General features: G+C 40.5%; 1 protein-coding gene across 4 annotated transcripts in view; it reads left to right on the plus strand.

Annotated features, from left to right (window-relative positions):
- Nucleotides 1–22,504, plus strand: part of TENM4 (teneurin transmembrane protein 4) — a 595,878-nt gene that overhangs the window by 452,536 nt on the left and 120,838 nt on the right. For all 4 annotated transcript variants that reach the window (XM_030971231.1, XM_030971250.1, XM_030971240.1 and 1 more), the window contains 2 exons: nt 527–727; nt 17,471–17,656. In XM_030971231.1, the coding sequence (XP_030827091.1) occupies nt 527–727; nt 17,471–17,656 (387 nt within the window). The remainder of the gene's footprint in view (nt 1–526; nt 728–17,470; nt 17,657–22,504) is intronic.

Genomic DNA, 22,504 nt, shown 5'->3' on the forward strand with positions numbered 1-22,504 from the left:
ATTTCTTTAAGTCTCCATGAAATCTGTATAGATTTAAGCACATTCTTCAATTTAAGCATGTATTTTGCTGAATAAGAATGTCAGCTTCTGCTGAATCTTTATGCAAAATTCTCTCTCAGAAAACTAGGACTCAGCTTCAAATTCATTAGTAATAGCAATTTAGGTTATTCTAATAGAATAAATGAAGACACACTATGTGTATGACAGAATATTATTCTTATTCTATTCTTAATTGATATTAGCTTGTTCTTACCAGAAAGATCCCTTTTTAGTGCAGACCTGCATAAAATAATGGATTTCATCTCTAGATTTTTCTCTGCTTTTCACTGTAGGTGTTTTAGGTCTCGCTGCCTTTTAGGGCCACTGACTTATTGCATGAAGCATCTGTTTTGTTCACAGCAGGGCTTTTTGGTTGAAACCTTGAGATACTGTGTAAATATGTTTGTGTAGACAGCAGTCTGATAGCTTTCTTCATGAAATTCCCATTTGCTTTCACTGTCTGCTTCCTCTTCCTTCTCCCATGTAGTGGACTGCATGGATCCTACCTGCTCGGGACGAGGCGTGTGCGTCCGAGGAGAATGTCACTGTTCAGTTGGCTGGGGAGGAACAAATTGTGAGACCCCAAGAGCCACTTGTCTGGATCAGTGCTCTGGTCATGGGACTTTCCTCCCGGATACTGGACTCTGCAGCTGCGATCCCAACTGGACTGGCCACGACTGCTCAATCGGTAACGTCAGCGCTGACTTTCTGTGGGTCTTTCGTTAAACTTTGTGAAACAGTCAGTAACACTGCAAAAAGGTGCTACAGGTGTATTCTAGTGAAGCACTGAAATTTCTCCTTCCAGTCATGCCCAATGTAGGGAGATGGGAAGGAGGAATTCCATAGCTCAAATACATAAATAATTCTGCTACTATTGCTGAGCATAGAGTAATATCATAAATAACTCTATTAAAGCTACCTAGGCTTGCTATTGTTCATTATATGGCTGTTAATGTAATTGATGGTCTACATATAACTTCTTGTTCTAGTGATAGTTCTTGATGAACTCCAGGACCACTAAAGTGTCTGTTATGATTTTTAGGAGATGACTAAATAATCTTTAGTGACTGTAAACAAGAAGGACGATTTGGTTATCTGTCAGATCTCCTTTCCCTTCTGAATTCAAAGCTTGTGCTTTTCTAGGCTAGAGGAGGTTGAGTGCCTCATGAGGTTCATATTAAAAGACTTTCTTCTACCAGCTAAAAAATAAGTTTACTGAATGAAAGTATTTATTAGTACAAGCAGCTACCAAGAAGACAGATTTTTATGGGCAGTTTTGTGTAGAGGTTTGGAACAACGACCTTCATTCCTCCTCTGAATTGGCATCTTGCTCAAAATCTGCATCAGATATGGGAATTGAAGGCTAAAGAAAAATTGTTCAGGACCCTTTTCTTCCACATGCAATTAGCTCTTAGATAAGGCCACGCTGAGAAATAGTGGAATACATTAAATAGTTAGAACCTACAGAGCATCAGTCCTTTGGCTTTTATCCTGTATTGTGTGCTCACAAAAAAAGACACCTCAGCAATAACAGTTTCTATACCTTACACAACTGGAGTGGAACTAGGCCAGAAATCCAGGGCAGCTCAGTTTAGGCAGTGAAATGAAAGGCATTTTCAGCAAAGCAGCCCAAAATAAAAAACTGTTAGGGGAGTGGATATAGTAGAAAAATTATGTAAACAACATTTTCACTGAGGAATTGCTATCAGGAGTAAAGAAAATCAGGTTAACTGTTTGCAAGTATTTTAAGAGAGTAATTTCCAAGGATGAGGCAAACTGAATAAACTGGTGCTAAGAACATAAGAAAACCCTTTTGACAATCATCATTTAGGCTGGGTGTTAGAAGCTTGTCATAAAGTGAAATTGACTGGACTGAGGAATAATCAGAAGAGGAGGCCTACTCTACTTGCCTAGGGCTGAAGCTAGGTTGATCAAAACTTTTGCAGATGTACATAGGGAAGCTATCATGCATTGAAGGGAAGATAAATTTGGTACCAGGCTTTTCCTTTCCCCATATTAACATCTTCAATTCCATACTGTGTGAGTTTATTTTTAAAACCACCATAAGGGGAAAGGTAGTCATGTATTTGTAGTTTGTAGCACAGATCATAATTGAGTCATTATTCTGTGTTTGTACAGAGGTTTGGGGATTGCAGGGATGGATTTGGAAAACTGTTTATTTCAATGTGCAAACAGAATGCACTTTCCCTTTGTTAACCTGCAGGGTCATGTACAGATTATTTATAAGCTTTCCTTATATTGCTTTTATAAATCCATCTAGTGCAAACTTTCTTTGGCACCATGAAGTTATTTGAGACAAACTTGAGCATCATTCCAAGACCTTTTTCCTCACTGAGCTGCTTGTAACATTCAGGTTATTGTGCCTCGCAGCTAAAATCACAGCTAAAATGATTTGTAAACTTCCATTTCTAGCCCAGACCTTTCCATTGAATTGATGACTTGATTTGAAAGACAGATTTACTGACAGGATATGTGGTCCTTTCTTGCATCATTGAAATAGATTGAGCAGGCATGTAATAACACACTGCCCAGCCCACTGGGGTGGAGGTTCTGTACAAGGGTCTAAAAGGGACAGATTTTTATTGTCCTATAAAACAGGACCAAACAGGACAGAAGGATTACTAAGAGAAAGAGCTAAGTACTTGCAGAAATCACCCTCAGCTCAGCAAAACAGTTAGGACTGTGTTCAGTCCCAATGAAATGTATAGAACTGTACCCATGTGGATTTGTGCCAAGGACGGCCCCTTTCGTAAACCACATGGAGAGGCATACCCTGGAAACAGCATAATTATCTGAAAACCCAGAATATGAATAGGCACAGTGGATTTTCCAGCTCTTACTACCTTGAATTTAAGAACAGAACCTGTCTACAGTGCTGTATACTGTATTCATCTAGGTTATCAGGCAGTATGGAAGCAGTAGCTGAAGTCTGTGGATTGTCATATATAGAAAGTAAAACTAGAGCCTCTTTGAACCTTAGACTGCGTCTTTCAGCTAAGTAGGTAGATTTTACCTGCCTTTAGTGGTAATCTTAGAGAACACAGATTACTGGGTAAAACCCTCACTTTTCACAAAACAATAATATTACAGAGAGTTCTATTTCCTGTTGATACTATCTTTTTTCATTCCACTTAGTCTTCATAGACAAGCTGTGCCAGTTCAGTCTCTTGTGAGAGATTCCCATTCTGAACTGCATTGTAGGAAGAAGTAGTTATATGGTTTGGGTTTTTTTTACTTTCTGTGTCTGCCCGCTGCCAAGACATGCTGAGACAGGGCTGCTGCCGTACTACCTCAGAATTGTCACTCAGGGAAAATGCTTCTCAAACATATTCCATCCTTTCATGCAAGGGACAGTTTGTAGATCACTTTTCCCTCAATATACACTGTTTTTTTGGCTGATTTCTAAATACTAGAAAGAGTATCTTAGAGAAAGGTACAGAAGTAATTCCAAGCGATAACTTGTACTGGTGGTATTTTGTTTTCTCCGTGGGATAATTAAATCACTTCCGTTTTGCATCTTAGTACTGTTGCACAATTCAAAAAAGGCCTTTATAACCCAGTTCAGCTAAAAAGTCCAAGGCAATGCTTGGTAAAATAAAGGGAATTAAGGAACCACTTATCCTATCTCCATTCCTCCAGTCTGCTGTCACAGATTCTCTGTATCCCAGGCTTTTGGGGGGCTATCTCCCTTCACCCCTTATGAGCCCTATCTGGCAACTAATAAAGCCATTATGGGGCAGGTCTCTTAACCTCTTATTGTCTGAGTGTAGTGGGAAGAAGGAAATGGCCTGTGCTGCAGTGTGAAACAGAACTTACTGTGTGATATAGTCTCACTCCTGACCTATTTAAACTGAGCCAACTATTTCTAGTGAATCAAGAGGCAGCACACTGCATACTTTAAGACATGTTTGCTGACAGCAGTGAAATGAATAGGTGAGTCATGTCTTCTGCACTGGGGGAATGCATCATTTACCAGAGGGATCTCACTGATGCATCAGTATAATCTCAGACCCATCAAAACAGTATTAGGCTTGGATGCAAAATCATTATTAAAGGAATTAAGTTATCTGCTGTTGTCCTTCACTCTCCTCAAATTTACATTGGTGATTTTCACACTGTTCTGTCTTTGGTAGTTGACATCTTTACATGCGCAGTATTCATTCAAATCATTGCAAAGTTGAATATACTTAGCAGCAATAGAATTTATGTTCTCTGTGTCTTAAGTGTACTGACTTTTTCTGGGCAGTTGACAGTGGTTGTAGATTGACCTGCATGCAGATAAGGATCCCTTCTCCATCACTCATTCATAATGACTCATGCAGTTTATGCACAGTTGACATCCAGGCAGTACTTCAGACCCTTAAAAATACACTGGACAAAAGCAGTAATCGGGATAGTACTTCGTATGTGGTAGTCCTGAATTGCCAGTGGAGACATAAAATCATGGGCTGCACATTTAACTATAAGACTTAGAAACTGGAAGCTGGGGCTCGGTAAAGAAGTAAGAAGTTATATCTTATATCATATTTTGAAAAGACTGAGAGAGCATGCCTGGCCAGAGACTGAGGCTGAACTTGCATGACCATATCTCATGAAATCTAGTAGTTTGGTCATATTATGGCTCCTCTCATCGCTTCTGCTGCTAACATGGTTTTCTGAGGATATGCCATTTGGCTTTATGACTTTATGCCCTTTTGTCCCCACTGTGGCAGGGATGAAATGCTGCTTCACTGACACACTTTGTTATGAAGGTCTGTGATCACAAAAATATTTAGGCATTTAAAATTTGTCTTGAGCAAATGCAAATTATCAGTCTTTGCTGCAGTTAATTAATAGATAAAGAGACCATGAAGAATGAACTTTTTAAAGAGTTAAGCTGAAGTAGATGCACCTTTATATTGCAATGTCTTTTTTTCACCAGGAATTGTGCAGGAGACTATTGCACACACACATACACACACACACACACACACACACACATGCACACACGCAGAGTCACAGAAGCAGTTCTCATACATTTTATCACACAATGTCATATCCCATTGTTCAAACAGTGCCATGGCTAATCCAACATCTGTGATAACATTTTATTACCTTGGGCTTATTGGTATCAACTTTTGCAAACAAAATCCCATGTTAATTTCTTGCCATGCCCAAGGTCACCAAGATAAAAATCCATCCTTAGAAAACATTCATATAAGTGTTCTTTAAACAATCATTTTCTTCAGGGGTAAAAATGTCTCTGTAAAAGATGGATATAATATCAACTCTGGCGTGGTAGAGGCTTGTACCATACTATGGACCAAGACCCCTTTTAATGCCTAAGAAGTTGCTGATTTGTCTTTTTCTTAGCTTTAAAATGCATGAAGAAAAAAGAGACAACTAAATCTCAGGATGCAACGCCTGAAATTGATAAACATCTTCATCACTTAAGAAAAAGTTGCCAGACACAGCTATGTAATCAAAGGCCACCTTGAATGCTCTTTCTTCAGCTTGTAACTTGTTCATCTTACTACCCTGGCAGACCTATGAGAAACATTATTCTGGGGCAGTTGAAACTTTGGTAGCACAGTGTCTTCAAAGCTGGTATTCAGAAGATACCATCACAATCTGTTCTGGCTCAATACCTAAATTGCAGGCTCATCCCTGAAAGCCTTACTTTGGTCCTTTAATGGTCGTTGAAAGCCAAGAGATGTTTTGTACCAGCAGGAAGTTCATCCTCTGCCTTGCAGAAGCATAACATGGTGATTTCTGAACTCGTGATCTTCTCCAGTTTTTATGGAGAGAAGTACCTTTTCTCTCAAAGGGAAAAGTATGTGCAGCCCAGTGCACACACAAGGCTCTCACAGGTTCTGCCTGGCAGATATCTCCTTTGTCAATTGTGAAGAAATTAGTGAATCTAGAGAATCAACAGTGTTAATAAGAACTATCATTGTGAAAAACATGAATTTTTAAATGTAGTTGAGTTTGTGAGTACAGATTTTAGCCTACCCATTGCCAAGAGGAACTTAGCCTTTAAAGACTTCTAAGCTTTTTATTAAAAATGCAATAAAAGACTAAAATCTGCTTAAACCTTTGAAATAAAAGCATTCAGGGAGGCTTTCATTTGAATATCCTTTTACTCCCTTTCCTTTTGTTTATTAAAAATGTGTGTAAGGAGACCCTGATGTGGTGGAAAAAAGATAATAGTTGAAATGGGCTGCAGTTATTTTTGTGGCGAGTCCAATTCTTCAAAAGTCCAAGTATCTTTGTGCTCAGCAGATGAAAGGGGCACAATAAAGGGAGGGAGAGAACTCCCACTAAGATAGAAAATACAACTTACCTTTCAAATATAAATTCCTACTTTAAGTCTGATAGCTGAAAAATTGTTTTAGGACATTTTCCTGGCCAATTAGAGATGCATCAAACTTCTGTCAGCTCTGGGATGTGTTTAGGATTTTACTTTCAGCCCCTTCTCTGCAGCAGTCCATACAGTTTTGGTCAGACACAGTGACAGAGGGAAGATTGAAGGAACTGAAAACTTGTGTTCTAGCTGTCATTGCAGACTTGGCCAAAACCAGTGGAAGCAATGATATCATCAGTCTGTCTCTGACCATTAGATCACTAAGCATTTGCTCTGATTAAGTCATGTCTCAGGCTGAGAATAGTGTGTGTCCAGTCATGTAACAAGCAGTCCCTGGTTCTCATTGACCTTAGGCATTCTGTGATGAGCAAAGTTTCTCTCTTGTATCAGCAGTAATCAGTGAAAATTTATGGACCCCTACAAAGGGCAGTGGGAAGACTATTCCATCCCCTGTTTGTTTCCTACAATAATTAGGGCTAATTCCCAGCATGCCAGTTTCAGTTCAACATCTTTCCCTATCTCCAAATGTGACCTCAGCAGTCACACCATGAGCTCAAAAGTTCTTTTTGTTTAGATCAATTATGCTTTGTGTTGCAGTCTTTTCTGACTGATAACAGCAATGTTGTACTGGAGTCAGTGGGGCTCATATTAATGTGACTAGTTTGAAAAATTTCACAACACCACAAGATACTAAATTCCATGTTTAAAACAGAGTACTGTTAAAATACCGTGTTTTGAGGATGACTGAGCAATTAGCATGTTTGCTTGTATCACTGAGAACTTATCATTTGTATGACTAAGTCTCAAATGACCAAGTTTTGGCTTCTTCTCCTTTGAAAGGAGGAGCCTCTTAATTTTTGAATCTAGTCCTTTGCTGCTGACTATTCCTACTTTTAACCGGGATACTGCTGCAATATCAGCAGGGTGATACTTGTGCAGAGTCAGTGTCTGCCATGATCTGCCTTGATTATGCTGGATAAAGCCGCTCATGACTCAGCAAGGATGGTTGTAGGTTCCATGTCATGGCTTCTCCATTGGCATTCAGTCAGTTCCATGCAGTTCAGTCAATTCCATGCTGTTGTTGGTAGATACCTCCTGTGACTATCACCTTACACTCCAACCCAGTTGAAGCTCATCACAATCAGAGTTCTTGCAAAAGTTTATTGGATGTTTTCAGCTTCATCAAATCATGTTTGAGACACTGAACTAGGTTGCCCAGAGAAGCTGTGGATGCCTCATCCCTGAAGGTGTTCGAGGCCAGGTTGGATGGAGCTTTGAACAGCTTGTTCTGTTGGAAGGTGTCCCTCCCTTTGATAAGGGTGTGGGGGTAGTAGGAGCTGGTCTTTAATGTCCCTTCCACCCAAATGATTCTATGTATCATTCTCAGTTAGAATGCCCAGGATTAGATAACCAGGAAAAGAGTCTGTGAGTCAGTAAAACAGAATAACATAAAAAATAAGCAAAGAAAAAGACAATATAAGACCAATGATTGTCGTGTAGTGGATTGGTGTCTACTAAAGCCCAGAAATCCAGGATTTAATAAGCTGTCTGAAGTGGATGCACTGGAATTAGTATATTCTCTCTGCCCCCTTCCAAATTACAAGGTGTTCATACTCTAAAAACTATCATCACAATTTGCACTAGTGAGCACTTTCTGATGATGTTGACAGATGAAAGTTAGAAAGCTCTTTGGAGAGAGCTCTGCTGCTTTTCAGTAAAGGTGATACTTTCAGATCAATGTTGAGGCATATGGACAGCACAGCAAACAGAAACCTTCTGAGGCAGCTACTGCTGCATCTGGTTTGTGTGGATAGACAGACATCTAACTTCTGGATATGTCAGCTCTGCATGTTTCATACATGTTCTGTGTCTCCTTTTGAAGAAGATGAATAACAGTAAAATTTCTAAGTTCTTTGGCAAAATGTCTGAAGAAAAAGGAATCCATATTGGGACTGATCTCTGAATAAGGGAATCCCAAGAAAATCTAGCTTGTGATCACTTCAACACACACTGTTGACTGATCTATTTAAGTTATTTTAGAAAAAACCAAAATGTACAGAATTGGAAAATAAATCAGTTCTTTTTAAGCATGAGCAAAACACTTTTCTGCTGTCAAATTATCTCGTCCTTGTGGACAGAGAGGAAATTAAAATTAGCCCAGAGGAGAATCCTTCTTAGGAACTTCATTTGATATACTAGAAATTGTTTCTTTTCTGGGAAGCTTTAACACATCCCAGAAAGCATAGAGATTCTTAAGTATGAAAGAGAAAAATACAATCCTGCACTTTGGGATATTTATTTTTATTCAATAAATCTTAGCTCCAAGACTGAAGCCTGACAATACCTGGCATTTCATGTCCTGCTATTCAACAACAAGAGACAGTTTAAAGTAGAGTTCATAATAATAAATGAATGGAAGGTTGACACAAGTATGAAAGTAAATCACAGCCATAGAGGAGATACTTCAGACAGAAAGTGATGGTCAGTCCTTACCATTTAAGGCAAGGATGAAAATGGAGTATAAATACTGTAGGAAGTAGAAGCTGATAAAAAGCACCAGAGCAATTTAATGGAATTTCATTGCACAGAATTACAAGTTTCCAGACAGGAACTGGAAGACCTTTATGCAAATATGAAGCAAGCTGGAATTGCACTTCAAAGTGAGTATGTCTTTTATTAAAAGACATCCCAGCTGTACCAGTGTACATTGTGCAGCTAATTGTGTCTGTTGTGCTCCTGTTCTCACTGTTACTGTTTCTGGCAAGAATTCCCAAGAATCCCATTGTGCTCAATCCTGTATGGTTAGAGAGGCTCAGTCTTGGAGGACACACATACATCAGTTTAAGTATATTACTATACCAAACCCCTTCATTACTCATTTTGGAGATGGAGGGTGGCTTCCAGGGGAGTTACAGACACATCTCCTGGATCTGCTCAGCACCAGGTGAAGAGCTACTCTGTGGACTATTTATTCATCTCCAAGTGAGGCATCTCAGAGGCACCCTGATTCCTGATTTGAATCTCCAGAGAGAAATTAGACCTAGAAGGGGATTTGCAGAACCCTTTCATTTAAACACAAAGCTGTTGATGCCAGCAAAGAATTAAATACCAGGAGAAAACTGGGGGAAAAAACTGAAGTGAAGTTAAACTTCTGCATCTAGTTGAGGGCCAGAGCCAGAGATGGGTCCTTTTCTGTATTAGGGATTTTCTCCACCCTTCTCCTAGATACAGCTCAACCACTTTGAGTGAAAAATCTCTCTCCTCTTTTGTTCTGTGTTTTATACCTCCTTTGTGCATACCCAGTCTTTCCTGCAAGTGCAGAGTTGCAGAGTTATCCCTCCTCCACGTGTATTGGAGACCTGTACTCAGTCCTCCTGCAGAGCTGGCAAGAATCAGCATTCAGGCCAACTCAAGTGTCCTGGTTAGGGTCACTCTGTCATGCAGGATATGCATTCCCCAATGCAGGCATTCTGGGATGCTCCTCAGGGCTTTGTGTTCAGGAGGTGAAAATTCAGGTGTCCAAGTCACATTTCAAAGCTATTTCTGAAGGTCAGTGTTCTTCCTGATGAGGGGTGATAGCAAAGCTGATGGATTCATTTTCAGTCTCTAGGGAGCATTCTTTAATCATAATTTCCTCATCCATGGAAAGAAAATAAATAGCTGTTACCTTTTAGTTATGTTCAGTTTACTGAGCTGTGTAAAACACATTGAGGCCCTTGAGTGGAGTAGAGAGTCATCAAAATACCAAAAGATTAATTGTGCTCCTAAAAAGACAGGTTTTATATTTATAGACATAAATTATTATTATTATTATTTCTACATTGGTAATATTTGCATATTTGATGTATGCTTTAAAAAAAGATAAACAGATTATTTGTTTACTGGCATTAAATTATGCAGACATTGCTTTCAGGACATGATCTCTGAAGGAAAAATACATCCCTCAATTAATGACATGTACAGAACTTACACAATCATTCCCTGTTTGCTACTAAACCAGGATGGTTTTCAGAGGATTTCATGGTACAGATCAGCTACTGGCAGTGACAGAAAATCCACACCTCTTCTTTCAGGTTTTTTCTTGCTCCTTAGTTTGATCCATTCCTTATACATTTGTAAAAAGGATGGTTTTAAAAGCTAATGTGCTTTATGTCTTTTCTTCAGTAACAGCACAGGAGTTCATGTCACTACAGAGTTATCGAATCACAGGAATGAGAGTTTCATAACACTGCAAAATGTGTTTTGTTATGAGGAATGTCTTTAGCACTTCACTGCTATCTAAATCATGCTGATCACACACCTTCTGCTTTTTTCATCTATATATTTCTTTCTTTTCCCAGATATTCCCCATAAATTGCCTTCTAAAGCAGGTTGTGAAAATAAGGCTTAGCTCCTCACCAAACTCAGCTTTTTAGCTCCGTGCAGTGCCTCTGTCCTGTGCTTTTCTGGAAAAAAAAATCTGTCTGAGGCTGGAAATTACCTCAAATGAGCCAACTTGAAATGGGAAAATCCTAGTTATGGCAGATTTTTAATTATTAATTTTTCTATTAATATATTGAAGGTCAGTGGAACTGACCCAGTTTTCAGGAAGCTCTGAGCAATTTCACCTGATCTTACATTTTAGCACTAAATCCATATTTATTAAAGGATTTAGCAGACAGGTCAGAAGCAGCTAAATCTCTGATTCTGCATCACATGAACGCTAAAGAAAAATTTTCATCTGCATTGCTCTTCTCTAAACTGGAAAGCTTTAAACTGTTGTCAAGCCAGTCTGAAGATGTGCGGGTGGATAGGGGTAAACATGTAAAAATGGATTTGCTAGAAATGAAGCACAAATTAACATCATTATCCCTTTCCCAACTCCAGTCTTTAATGTAATGTGAAAATAATGTGAAATTCTGAATGATGCCATTTCCTGTGTTGGAGGCTCCTGTGTCTGTTCCATCAATTAAAAAGGGCCTGAGCAAAGCACTGCATTGTTGGGTTAGTGTTTGATGGTTTTCTTTTCCCACTTTCTTCTGAAATATCAAAGACAACATAGCAGACTTTTTGTTCTTAAGGGGACAGATTTATGCCAGTTTTTAGCAGGATGTGAAAAAAAAAGAAAGAGAAACAGGTACAAGTTTTTTATTTGTAGGAGTAATTGCTTTAGTATTCTAACTTCTGAAGTGCCGTTAATGGACTGTGACCTCATTATACCTGGCACAGTGCAAATGCAGAACAAAAAGGATAATCTTAGCCTCAGATAGTTGAGATTCTTAAACTTTAAGTGAACAACAACAGAGAGAGACATGCTGATGGAGACAGAGAAAAATTACATTACAGTTTTCCTCAACACACTGTGGAGAAGTTAAGGCACATCAGCAGCCACTGCCAAGATTTTGGGTAGGGATTGGGATTTTTAAGAGAGCCTTGAAGAATTCTGAGGCAGTTTTAACAGACCAGAGGGAAGTCCCTCACCCAATCATGAGGAGATAATGAGGAAAAAAAAAAAGAAAGGAAAACCATTTGTCTCAAAACTAGCCAGCAGGCAGTTGAGTCTGGGCTCACAAAATCACAGAATGGTTTTGGTTGGAAGGGTCTTTAAAAGTCAGTTACTTCCCACCCCCTGTCCTTGGGCAGAGCCACCTTCCACTAGACCAGGTTGCTCTGAGTGCCAGTAATGGGCTGGTTACTGGTGGGGATGAGCAGTGATGAAACAGAGCAGGTCCTGGAACTGAAAAAGAGACATTTCTTTTTTTATTATTTGCATGAAAAATAAGCAGAATTGTATTGGAATGGCATTATCCTTTCCAAAGAATAATGTTTCTGATAACCTGAGACCTCTGGGTTAACCACCCCAAGCTCAACAATGCCTTGGGCACTGTCTTCTCCAGAAATTCTCCATGAAAGAGGTTTCAAGTGTGTCATCCTCTGGAACTATGTCTCTTTCCTTCTTTACCCCACAGAGGGCATTTAGGCTCAATTCAATTCTTCAGGTAAGACTGACATAATGTGAGGCGAGATTCAGGCAATGCAAGACATCACTCCCAGACAATAACATGACAAAACACCCCATGGGAACGTTGATATGAACTTGATTCCTTAAAAAAAAAGTTTGCATCCATTAATCAGTTCCTATCCATCAGTGCCCTCTGGTAAGTACAAACATAAGGGAGCCAAATATAGGGTAATACTCAAAGTCCAGGTGTTTCTCACAGAGGTGCTTGGCTTGATTGTACTTTTTGAGGACATTAAGCCTCATATTTGCTCTTAGAATTGGGCACCAGGTTTACTCAGAGGATCCCCTCTCTTCAAGGAACTACAAACAGCTTTGAGAGCTGCACTGTGAAATGAGGTAAAACAGTGCACCTCTAGGAAAGGATAAGGAGTGGCTAAGCTGTTCATACAAACACTGGATGAGATTAAAGATGAAAGGAAATATTTAGTCACCTTTTGGGAACAGCTGGTGTGAAAATATTTAACAGGCATGTCTTTTATGCGCAGGCAGAGTGTTCTAACTAAGCTTAAATAGGCAGGAGCAATATAGTGCAGCTGGCCAGTCTGAGAATACTCTAATAGGAGAATTAAAAGCTTTCCTTCTCATTTGTTCATGCAGCTCAGATGGTAGCTAATCATGTCCTCTAATTTTAACAACAGAATTGGGAAATGTACTAAAAAATGCAGTTTGTAATAAGAACAGAGGTGACAAATTCTGTCCCTGGGACTGAATGACAAAGAAACTATTTACCTGCCCTTTTCTGTAAAACAGCCTTAGTTGTCTTTTTCTGTCCAAAAAGAAATGTATTTAAGTGGAAGCTTAATCTGAAATCCATTTTGATCATTTCTTAGCGTGCCACAAGAAAAGTAAAAGCTATTCTGCTTTTAATCACTCATTAGAAACCTGTGAGCATTTAAGAGGGCTGTGTTGTACAGGACCAGAGCATGTAGCAGGTTGTGTGTTGTAAAGCTATTTAAATCATAGGGTACCCATCTATCTTTAAACTGGCACTTAGTGGAAGATTTTGTTTTGAGAGTTCCTGGCTCCTGGTTCCCTGTCAGAAATAATTAAACTACATTTTAGGGAGACTGTCCTAAGTAGTTTGTTTCACAAGTGTTTTTCACAGCTGAGAGTCTATATTATAGCCCTTGGGGCCTGGGAGTCCAAACCACCTCATATATCCATTATATATGAATTACACATTCATAGCCTGGAACCTGCGCACTTCTGTGTGCATGGGTGGTGGTTTGGCTGGGGTCTCAGCTGGGTGGGAGATGAAACCCAAAATGTTCTCAGCATTCCCTTTCTGGTTAGCCTAAGATCTGTTTGTTTATACCATGCAGTGCATATCCCTGGCCCACGTGTGCAAGACTGTTCCTTGGCAGCATGTTGTCTGAGAAATATTTCAGTCAAGATGTAAATGTCCCAGGGGGTTTTCCATCCTTTTTCGTAGGAATGACTGCACAGAGACTCTGCTTTTCAGAACATGATTTTTTTTCTCTCTTCAACATTTTTGAATGCACTCCATTATCCTAGTTTGACACCTTTAAAGAATTCCAGGAAGGCTTCTGACAGTCACTATTCCTATTATCTCTGGGTTTTTTTCCTCCACCACCAATCTGTAGACATCTGACGTTTCCATCTTAGCTGCAGGACACAAGACTGCATATTGGGACATCGAGGTGTTCATGAGCCTGTCTCAGAGTTCACATTTACCTGTGGATCCATCACTTTCCTTCTTTATGCCTTGGTTACATTATCTGCAAGGTGCTGCACCTGAGTCAGGGGAACCCTTGATATCCATACAGGCCTGGAGGTGAGGGATTGAGAGCAGCCCCGAGGGGAAGGACTTAGGGATGGGCGAAAAGCTGGACATGACCTGGTCATGTGCTCTCACAGCCCAGGAAAACCAGTAGTGCCCTGGCTGCATCCAAAGCCATGTGGCCAGCAGGGTGAGGAAGGGCATTCTGCCCCTCCACTCATGTGAGACCCCACCTGGAGTGCTGCATCCAGCTCTGGGACCCAGTTGTGGGGGTCTCCAACACAAGAAGGATATGGACCTGATTGAGCAAGTCTAGAGGAAGCCACAAAGATAATGAGAGGCCTGAGGAACCTCTGCCATGGGGACAGACTGAGATAGTTAGGGTTGTTCAGCCTCAGGGACAGAAGGCTCTGTGGAGACTTTCTTGTGGCCTTTTTACTACTTAATAGGGGCTTATAAGAATGATAGGGACAGACATTTTAATAGTGCCTATAGTGATAAGAAGAGGGATAATTGTTTTAAACTGAAAGAGGTTAGATTTAGACTAGATATAGGGAAGAAATTTTTACAAAGAGGAAGAACAGGATATAATGAAGGTGTGAAGTGACCAAGCTGGCATCCTCTGGATTGCTTGGTAAGCTGGGAGCAAGAAAAATTACATCTTATTTGATATTTTGAGATCCAAGTTCAACGCTTATGAATAAAGAATGTAAACTAATAACCAGAAAAGGGATTGCAGTCTAACTAGAGTAGCCCTATGGTAAAAGCATGCTGGAAAGCGCCAGAGGCTACAATAATAATTTTTGGAGTTTGGGTTTAAATACCAGTACTCTCAGACTTTGTATTTTCTCAAGGAATTTCTTGTCAGCTTGCTGAAATTTCAGCAGCATAAATCTAGCTTTTGCTTTTTAATCTGCCGTTTCCTTTATCCTCCCCTAGACTTTGTTTATCAGGTCAGCCAAGGAGAACTAAATTTACTTTTTTTTGTAGTGCGTCTTTACTACTATATTAACCAACTTGCAGGTCATGTGTGTTCATCATCACCCTGACCAGCCCATGCTCCATTGCAGTGCTGTCTAGCAGTTGGGGAAAAAAGTAGAAAACACATGTCTGGGCTCCAGCCCTTCAGCAAGGATGGATTTCAATAATTGCCCATCCCTTATGCTCTTATTGGCCACTGTAGTATGATATTACCTCCCTCACAGCTAGGAGCTGTGAAAATCTGTCTCTCAATGCCAGATGCAAAGTAAAAACTACTGACAGCAACTCGAGCCCTTCCTCAGCCATGCCTTTATTGTTTGATAGTGTAATTTCTATTAGCTTCCAATAAATCCTACATTAGATTCTGTTACATCTCAACACCAAGTGGTGTGTGCACATGCTCTAAGTAGCCAAGATACCCAAATACTTGTGCAAGTTTTATTCTAAATGATACAGACAAGTTCCTGAGTGTCTTTAGCCCATTTGAACTCCAGAGTTCTTTCACTAGGAGACTTAAGCATACAAAACTAAATGTTTAAGGAGGTTTGGAGACATCCACAATGCTGCAGTAAAAGGAGTTTTACTGGAAAATATTCCACCACCCTGAGCTTTTTGGGAAGCAAGAGCTAGATATTGTTCTCATGTCACATTTGAAAAATGAGGTGTTTTGTAGACATGCAAGGCATTACTGTTGTTCCTATCATAAATTACTGTTCTCCAAAGAACTCTCTGATCCTTTCCATCATAAGGGGCTGAAGACCTCACAGCTCTCTGCTGTGGTGGAGCTACAAGGAGCTTTCCTCCTGGAGCTGAAGTGGGTGTTCCAGCCCTATATCAGGAGGATATCAAAAGTTCTTGAACAGCCCAAGTGTCCTATAAATGGGGTATTCATTGTCAAAAGACTAAAAGCAACTTAAGTACGGCTGAATTTCAGTCAGGTGTGATGTTAATGCAGGCTGAGTAGTTTTGAATATTTTATGCAGCCAGTGACACAGAGAAAAAATGCGCACTGCAGAGTACCCTGGTACCCCTTTCTGTGCTTCCAGCCCAGCCCTGCTCAGCATTTCTTCTGTTCACTTCTCCATGTCCCCAGAAGGAACTGTGTCCTTACCCTGTAAAATCTATAAAATGGCTCAGTGAAGCCAAAGGCTTTAGGTCAAAACATTTGGGAATTTAGAAGCGCCAGGCAGAAGTCAGAGAGAAGACCTCATAGGCTGAAATACTGTGAATTGCCTCTCCTTCAGTTGAGGAAGGGAGAGTATAGTCAGGGCTTATGAGAGTTGGAAAGTAGCAGCCAAGTAATGAGTCTGGAGAAGAAATAAATTAATTTCATTTAATCTGCAGTGCTACACTGCATCAGTATTTGGGCTTTGTTTTTTTTTTCCTTTAAATGAATCCTGTATAATAATGGTGGTAACAGGCACTTTAGCACCTGATGCATGGGCATCTCTTCTCCACCAAGTCTCTGTTTTTCCAGACAAATACAATGTAGATAAAAACATGTTTCCCAAATTCATGCCAGGTTTTAGACAAAAGTCTAGTGCTGGATAAAAATATTATGCCTATGTCCTCAGGCCTTCTGGGGCTCAGGGAGGTTTGGGAAGGCCATCATCCCCGAAAAGGCAAGGTCCTTTAGCTCTTTGCTTTTTGGCGGTGAGTACCAAAATATCCAGCTGTGACTGTGCTTCCATTAGCTCTGATAAGATTTGGGAACAAGCACCATCCTATCAGCTCCAATGCATGTGGCTCACAAAAGATATGGTTGTACCTCTGAATGTCTGAGAAGGGAGTTTTAATGGGTGGTAGGAGAAATAGGGACATAGAGGATGTGCAGATTTGGTAGAAATAGAAATATCCTTTCTTAAATTTAAACAGAGAATAATGATTTTAATGAATCCCATCCCCAAAACTGTGGTTTAAGAAGTCATAAACAGGCTTTGCCAGCACTTAACTTTAGCATCAGTAGTTTATCAGCACATTGTTTCCACACTTAACCAGATTTTAATTAAATGTGACTTCCGTTCTGCTTATTGGAAGAGCCTTCCCGTTTGGATTTGAACATCACAAAAGCTTGAGGAGTGTAAGAGAATTAGAAAGCAAATAGGAGGATCAATCACAGCAGACCCTTGCAATCCATGTCCATCTCTTTTTTGTAATATACTTATTAGATTCTTATTGTCAGGAAGGATTAGTGTTATGAGCTCTAGGAATTCCTTTCATTGCTCCATAAGGCGAGCTAGTGAAGTGTGTCTGCTTTTCTTGCCAATAACACTCTGGATTTTCCCCCTCTCCCTTCTCTCTCTCCACCCATATCCTCTCCTCTCTGTTGTCTCCTCTCCCACAGAGATTTGTGCAGCGGACTGCGGAGGACATGCCATTTGTGTGGGAGGCACCTGCCGCTGCGAGGAGGGCTGGATGGGCACAGCCTGTGATCAGCGAGCGTGTCACCCACGCTGCAACGAGCACGGGACCTGCCGGGATGGCAAGTGTGAATGCAGCCCCGGCTGGAACGGAGAGCACTGCACCATTGGTAGGGAGAAAGAAAACCCGACTCCTTTTGAGAGAATTATTGATGATCAGGGAGGAGAAAAGGCGCATGCTTAATTGAATATGTGTGATCTAGTGTAGCATGAGCACCTTTGTTCTTGGATTTCAAATTCTGACATCATACATTTTCATGTGGGAACAAGACAATATGTCCTTTCATTTGTTGGTGACATGGCTATATATATTTTCTATTATCAGACGTGAAGTACACCTATGTGGTGTTTGACAAGACTTTAAATGTCAGCTAGAAGCTTTTTTTGAAAACATCCCACTTTACCTCTCTTGAGAGGTCTTTCTGTGGCCTCCAAGACTCCTCTGTACTATTTTTAGAAGCATGCATCTGATTTTAAATTTTCTTTCCTTTTATTTGCTACATTATTTGCACTGTCACTTTGCTTGCCACTATAAAAGAGGAAACTGCAGACAGATGATTTCTGGCTGGTATTTAACTCTGTCTTGCTTATCCCTTGTCTGTTCTGCTCCCTTTCCAGCCATTTCACTTCCCTCTCACTTTGCTTCTGTATTCCTCATGTACTGACACTACTCATAAGCTCTCTCTGTCATGTCTCTTATTTTGAATGTTATTATTAATAAGAAGCCAACAATATGTCTAAATCATGCAAAGAGCTTCAGTTCTCTTATTAAGCAATTTGCGGCATCATTAATGAACTGCCTTGGCTTCACCTTTTCCTTCTCTCACTTAACTACTTAATGCATTTTCCCTTCTTCCTTCTTTCTGATTGTCAAGCATTTAGCCTCTTCAGTTCCCCTTCCATAGTCATGCTCTTAAATCAGTAGCCCTAAACTCCCCAGATACCTTTTATTGTATATTAATAGAAAACTAAATTAGTGAATCCAGTTCTATTCTCAATAATGCCTGTGTGGACCTGAAAAAATTCAGTTGACTTTAAAAGAATAGTTCCAGGATGAAAATTCTCCTTCAGTCATTTTATTTTATTCAGCTTCTTTTAAAGACAAGGAAAATTTACCTCTATGTTACTTTCATTAAGTCATGATAACTAAAAATCACACTTCATCAAGACTAACCACTAGCAATACCTGGGCAAATATCAGCATAGTTATTGTGTGGATTAGCAGCTTAGTTATATGAGACATCACTTCCCTTCCTTGAACACCAGGTGCATTTGCACACACAAAGACAGGAAATGAAGCCTGATCTCAGTATTTTAATTTCAGCATTAGGATAATGGTACAAACCATATCTGTGGCTCAATTCTACTTATCATTTATTTATGCTAATGTCACCCTATCACATTATGGTCTCCACATGCATCCCCCTAATGAAAAATATCTAGCTTTTAAAACTTCCTCTGTCTCATTAGACATTGCATTCTGCTTTCTTGTTGATGTCCCTAGCAGCTTTCATTTCTTTTCCTGAGAAAAGGATTGAAAAACCCACATTTCTTAAATGACTTTAAAATGAAAAGAGAGCAGTCCTGTGTTAATTGAAATTCTGTTTCCATAATATTATTTTACAACCTTCTATTCAAGCAGTTTGATTTGGAAAGCAGCACGGATTCATGAAAGAGTGAAAAAAAATTCAGCAAAAGGCCCCAAATCCAGGGGACAGTTTTATATGGAACTTATTTATGCAGGAAAAAAAAAAAAGCCAGATTCATCCCCTTAGTGCCATTTTATTAGTACTGCTGTAAAACCAAAATGCCATTAGTTCAGTATATGATAATTCTCCACACAGCTGATATGCCTGGACTGTTTTCGAACAACAAGCTTTTATCTTTCATGGTAATTAAATTTATTTGTAGTATTCCTCACTCTAAGTATAAATGTTAGCATGGGGAAGGGCCAGCACTGCAATGCAGTCAGCATTGAGATTTTACTGGTGCACACTCTCATTTTATGTGCTGCTACCTTCCTGTTGCAGCTCTGGCTTGGTTTAGGAATCATTCTTGGATACCTAACGTCCTGGAGCAACTCTGTCTCTTTTCACTTTCCCCTCTACTCATCTCCTTGCATGGTGATTTGAAAACAAATTTGTACATAGTCTCCTGCCTCTGAAGCTGTAAACACTATTTCCTACAGAATATTTCACTGATAAATGTGTAGAATGTAAAGGAGATTTGGCAAAGTTGTGAATACCCAAGAAAATTGAATGGTTTTAGCAGGAATAATAAGCTAGTTATGTTGGCACAAATGAAAGGACATTGACTTGGAATTACATTAAGTACGTGAAAAGCATTCCCCTTGTCCTTGTGTAATTTCCCTGCATGGCAAATTGTTCTGTTGATGGTAATTCTGTATCTGTCTGTGTCATGGCCCGGTTTGCTTTAGCACTGACAAGCGTAAGCCCCATTGCTGAAGTGATGCTTTACCAGTATTGCCATGTGTGCAGGTAACACGGTAGAAATGGACCATACCAGTAGGGGACACTTCTTCCATTTCCTGTCGAGCATGTGTGAGAGTATGCCATCCTTTTGTTTTGTAGGTCATAGGAGGCTCTTCCTTATGGTGTTCAAGGTATTCTGATCTCAGTGGATTAATTTTGTTTGCTCCTACAAAGAGTTGTGTCACTGAATGTACTATCTTGATTGCTCATGTTCAGAGATTTCATTAGAGTAACCCCAGTTAATTCTCGACTAGGAAATTGATGCCGAAGCTTGCATTCATCATCCCAATTCAGCAGACTTAGTGCAGGAGAGTAGAGCAGAAAATTGATTATCTAACTGCAGGAATCCTGAAACTCAGCAGAAGGGCTCAGTCATTTTCTGGAAGGAACAAAACACACTGTGACAACAGCATCAGTGCCAGACTCCCGCGATGGGTTCTCCAGCATGTTCCTAATTCATTCCCTAGTTAGAGACATTGTAGGAATTCAAGTTTCTTCTGTTCTGGCCCAAACTACATCCAGGGAGCATGGTGGGTTTTAGGAGCATTGAGTTTAAAGATGAAATAAACCCTCTTACTATGAGCTCTGAAAGGCCAAATTACAGCTCAGCTCTGTAGTAGGCTGCTCTAAGGGTTTGCCTCGCAGAAAGCAGCTCAGAAAATTTCCTGGGTTTAAGAGTCATAGAATCACAAAGTTGTTTGGACCTTTAAGATCATCTAGTTCCAACCCCACTGACATGGATAGGGAACCTTTTGTTTGACCAGGTTGCTCCAAGCCCCATTCAATGTTGTCTTGAAAACTTCCAGGGATGAGGCATCCACAGTTTCTCCAGGCAACCTGTGTCAGTTCCTCACCACCCTTAAGTGTAAAAAATTTCTTCCAAATACCCAATCTGAACCTGTCCTCCTTCAGCTAAAGGCTGTTCTCCCCTGCCCTATGATTATAAGCCCTTGTGAAAACTCCCTCTCCAGCTTGTATGATTCATACAGGGGTCTTCCCTGCATGGTGGAGTTGGGATATTCACTATCCTTGAGCAGCCTGGACACAAGACCAAAGCCATCTCTGGAAGTTCAGCTGCTGCAGCTGAATACTTCAGGGTCTCTGGAGACCTGAGGGACCAGCAGCTAGCTCTCCAAACACTCCACAGCCTACCTAGCAGGATTTCAAAGCACCTCAGTGCCTAATCCCCATTGATCTCTGCAAAAGCCACATGTTTTAACTCCTTTCGGAAATCTGGTCCTGGCACACACGGGTGATGGATGCAATAACAATGCCCAGACAGAGAGGCAGACAGCCTGTCCCACACTGGCTTCTGCTTATGGCGCCATCAGCCTGGGGTTTGTTTTACATAGCAAAACTCTGATTTTTGAGAAATCTGCCCCTTTAAGTTTGCCTTTCATCAGTCTTCTTGCATAAATAATCACACATGTTCTGAATAGCTTAGATTGTAATCAGTGCCTCGCCATTTCTGCTGGAGCAGCTGGAATCCAGACAGGGCACATTACAGGTGGATCCTAGTCTCTTTTCCACAGCTTTCTAAAACATCACTTGTGCCCTTTGAATCCACAAAGCAACACACACCATGCATGGCCCAAGACAAAAATAAGCTCCCCAGTGTTGGGGAAGGTTCTTGCTATCTCGTAGATGTGGTGCTTAGGGACAAGGCTTAGTGGTTGCACTCAATGATCTTAGAGGTCTTTTCCAGCTCTTATGATTCTGTGATTCTACCCGCTGCCCAACAGTCAGTGCTCAAGTGCATCCACAGCAGAAACTGAGCTGTGTGTGACCCTCTGGCACTCACTTCCCTGACTGGTTGAGATGGGTACCTTTGCGCAAGAGAAGACCATGGTTATAGCAGTCAGTGGAAAATACGCACTTGCTGCTTTGTTCTGACATGATCTTGAACCAATCTGAAGGTAATCTGGCCTTAAATAGTTTGGCATCGTATTTGCCAGTAAATATTAAGCACAGATTAACTTCAAAGACAGTGTTTTCCCTGACCCTGTAGCATAAACTTCACATGCTGTCCCTGGTTCAGCAGTGGATATTTACTTTCTCCTCTCTTTCACATTTGTGTGATCTCAGTTTAACTCCGGTGATTTCCCTGAGGCTCAGTCCACTTCACCTGATAGGAAAGATAAAGGCAAAAAGAATATTTGGGAAATGAAGAAGGAGAGCATAGTGGGAAACAAGTCCTTCTCAAGGACCTGCCTGCAGCATCTCTCACTTCTCTTCTGTTCTTTCCCTCCCTCTCTGCAAGCCAAGAGAAGTACTTGTTATCATTCCCATTGTGTTTCAGACAAAGCAAACCAAGTCAAGTCAGCTCAGGCTGTGGAACAAGGGGGTTTTCACACTGAAAAATGGTCACAGGCGCTCCTCCCTAGCAGTTCTAAAGTGGCTTCCAGGAGTAGGGTGGTGACATGGAGCTGAGTGTGGTGGTGCCTTTCAGTGCAGAGGACTCCTTAG

This window comes from Camarhynchus parvulus, chromosome 1 (genome assembly GCF_901933205.1).
Source record: "Camarhynchus parvulus chromosome 1, STF_HiC, whole genome shotgun sequence".
Lineage (NCBI taxonomy): Eukaryota > Metazoa > Chordata > Aves > Passeriformes > Thraupidae > Camarhynchus > Camarhynchus parvulus.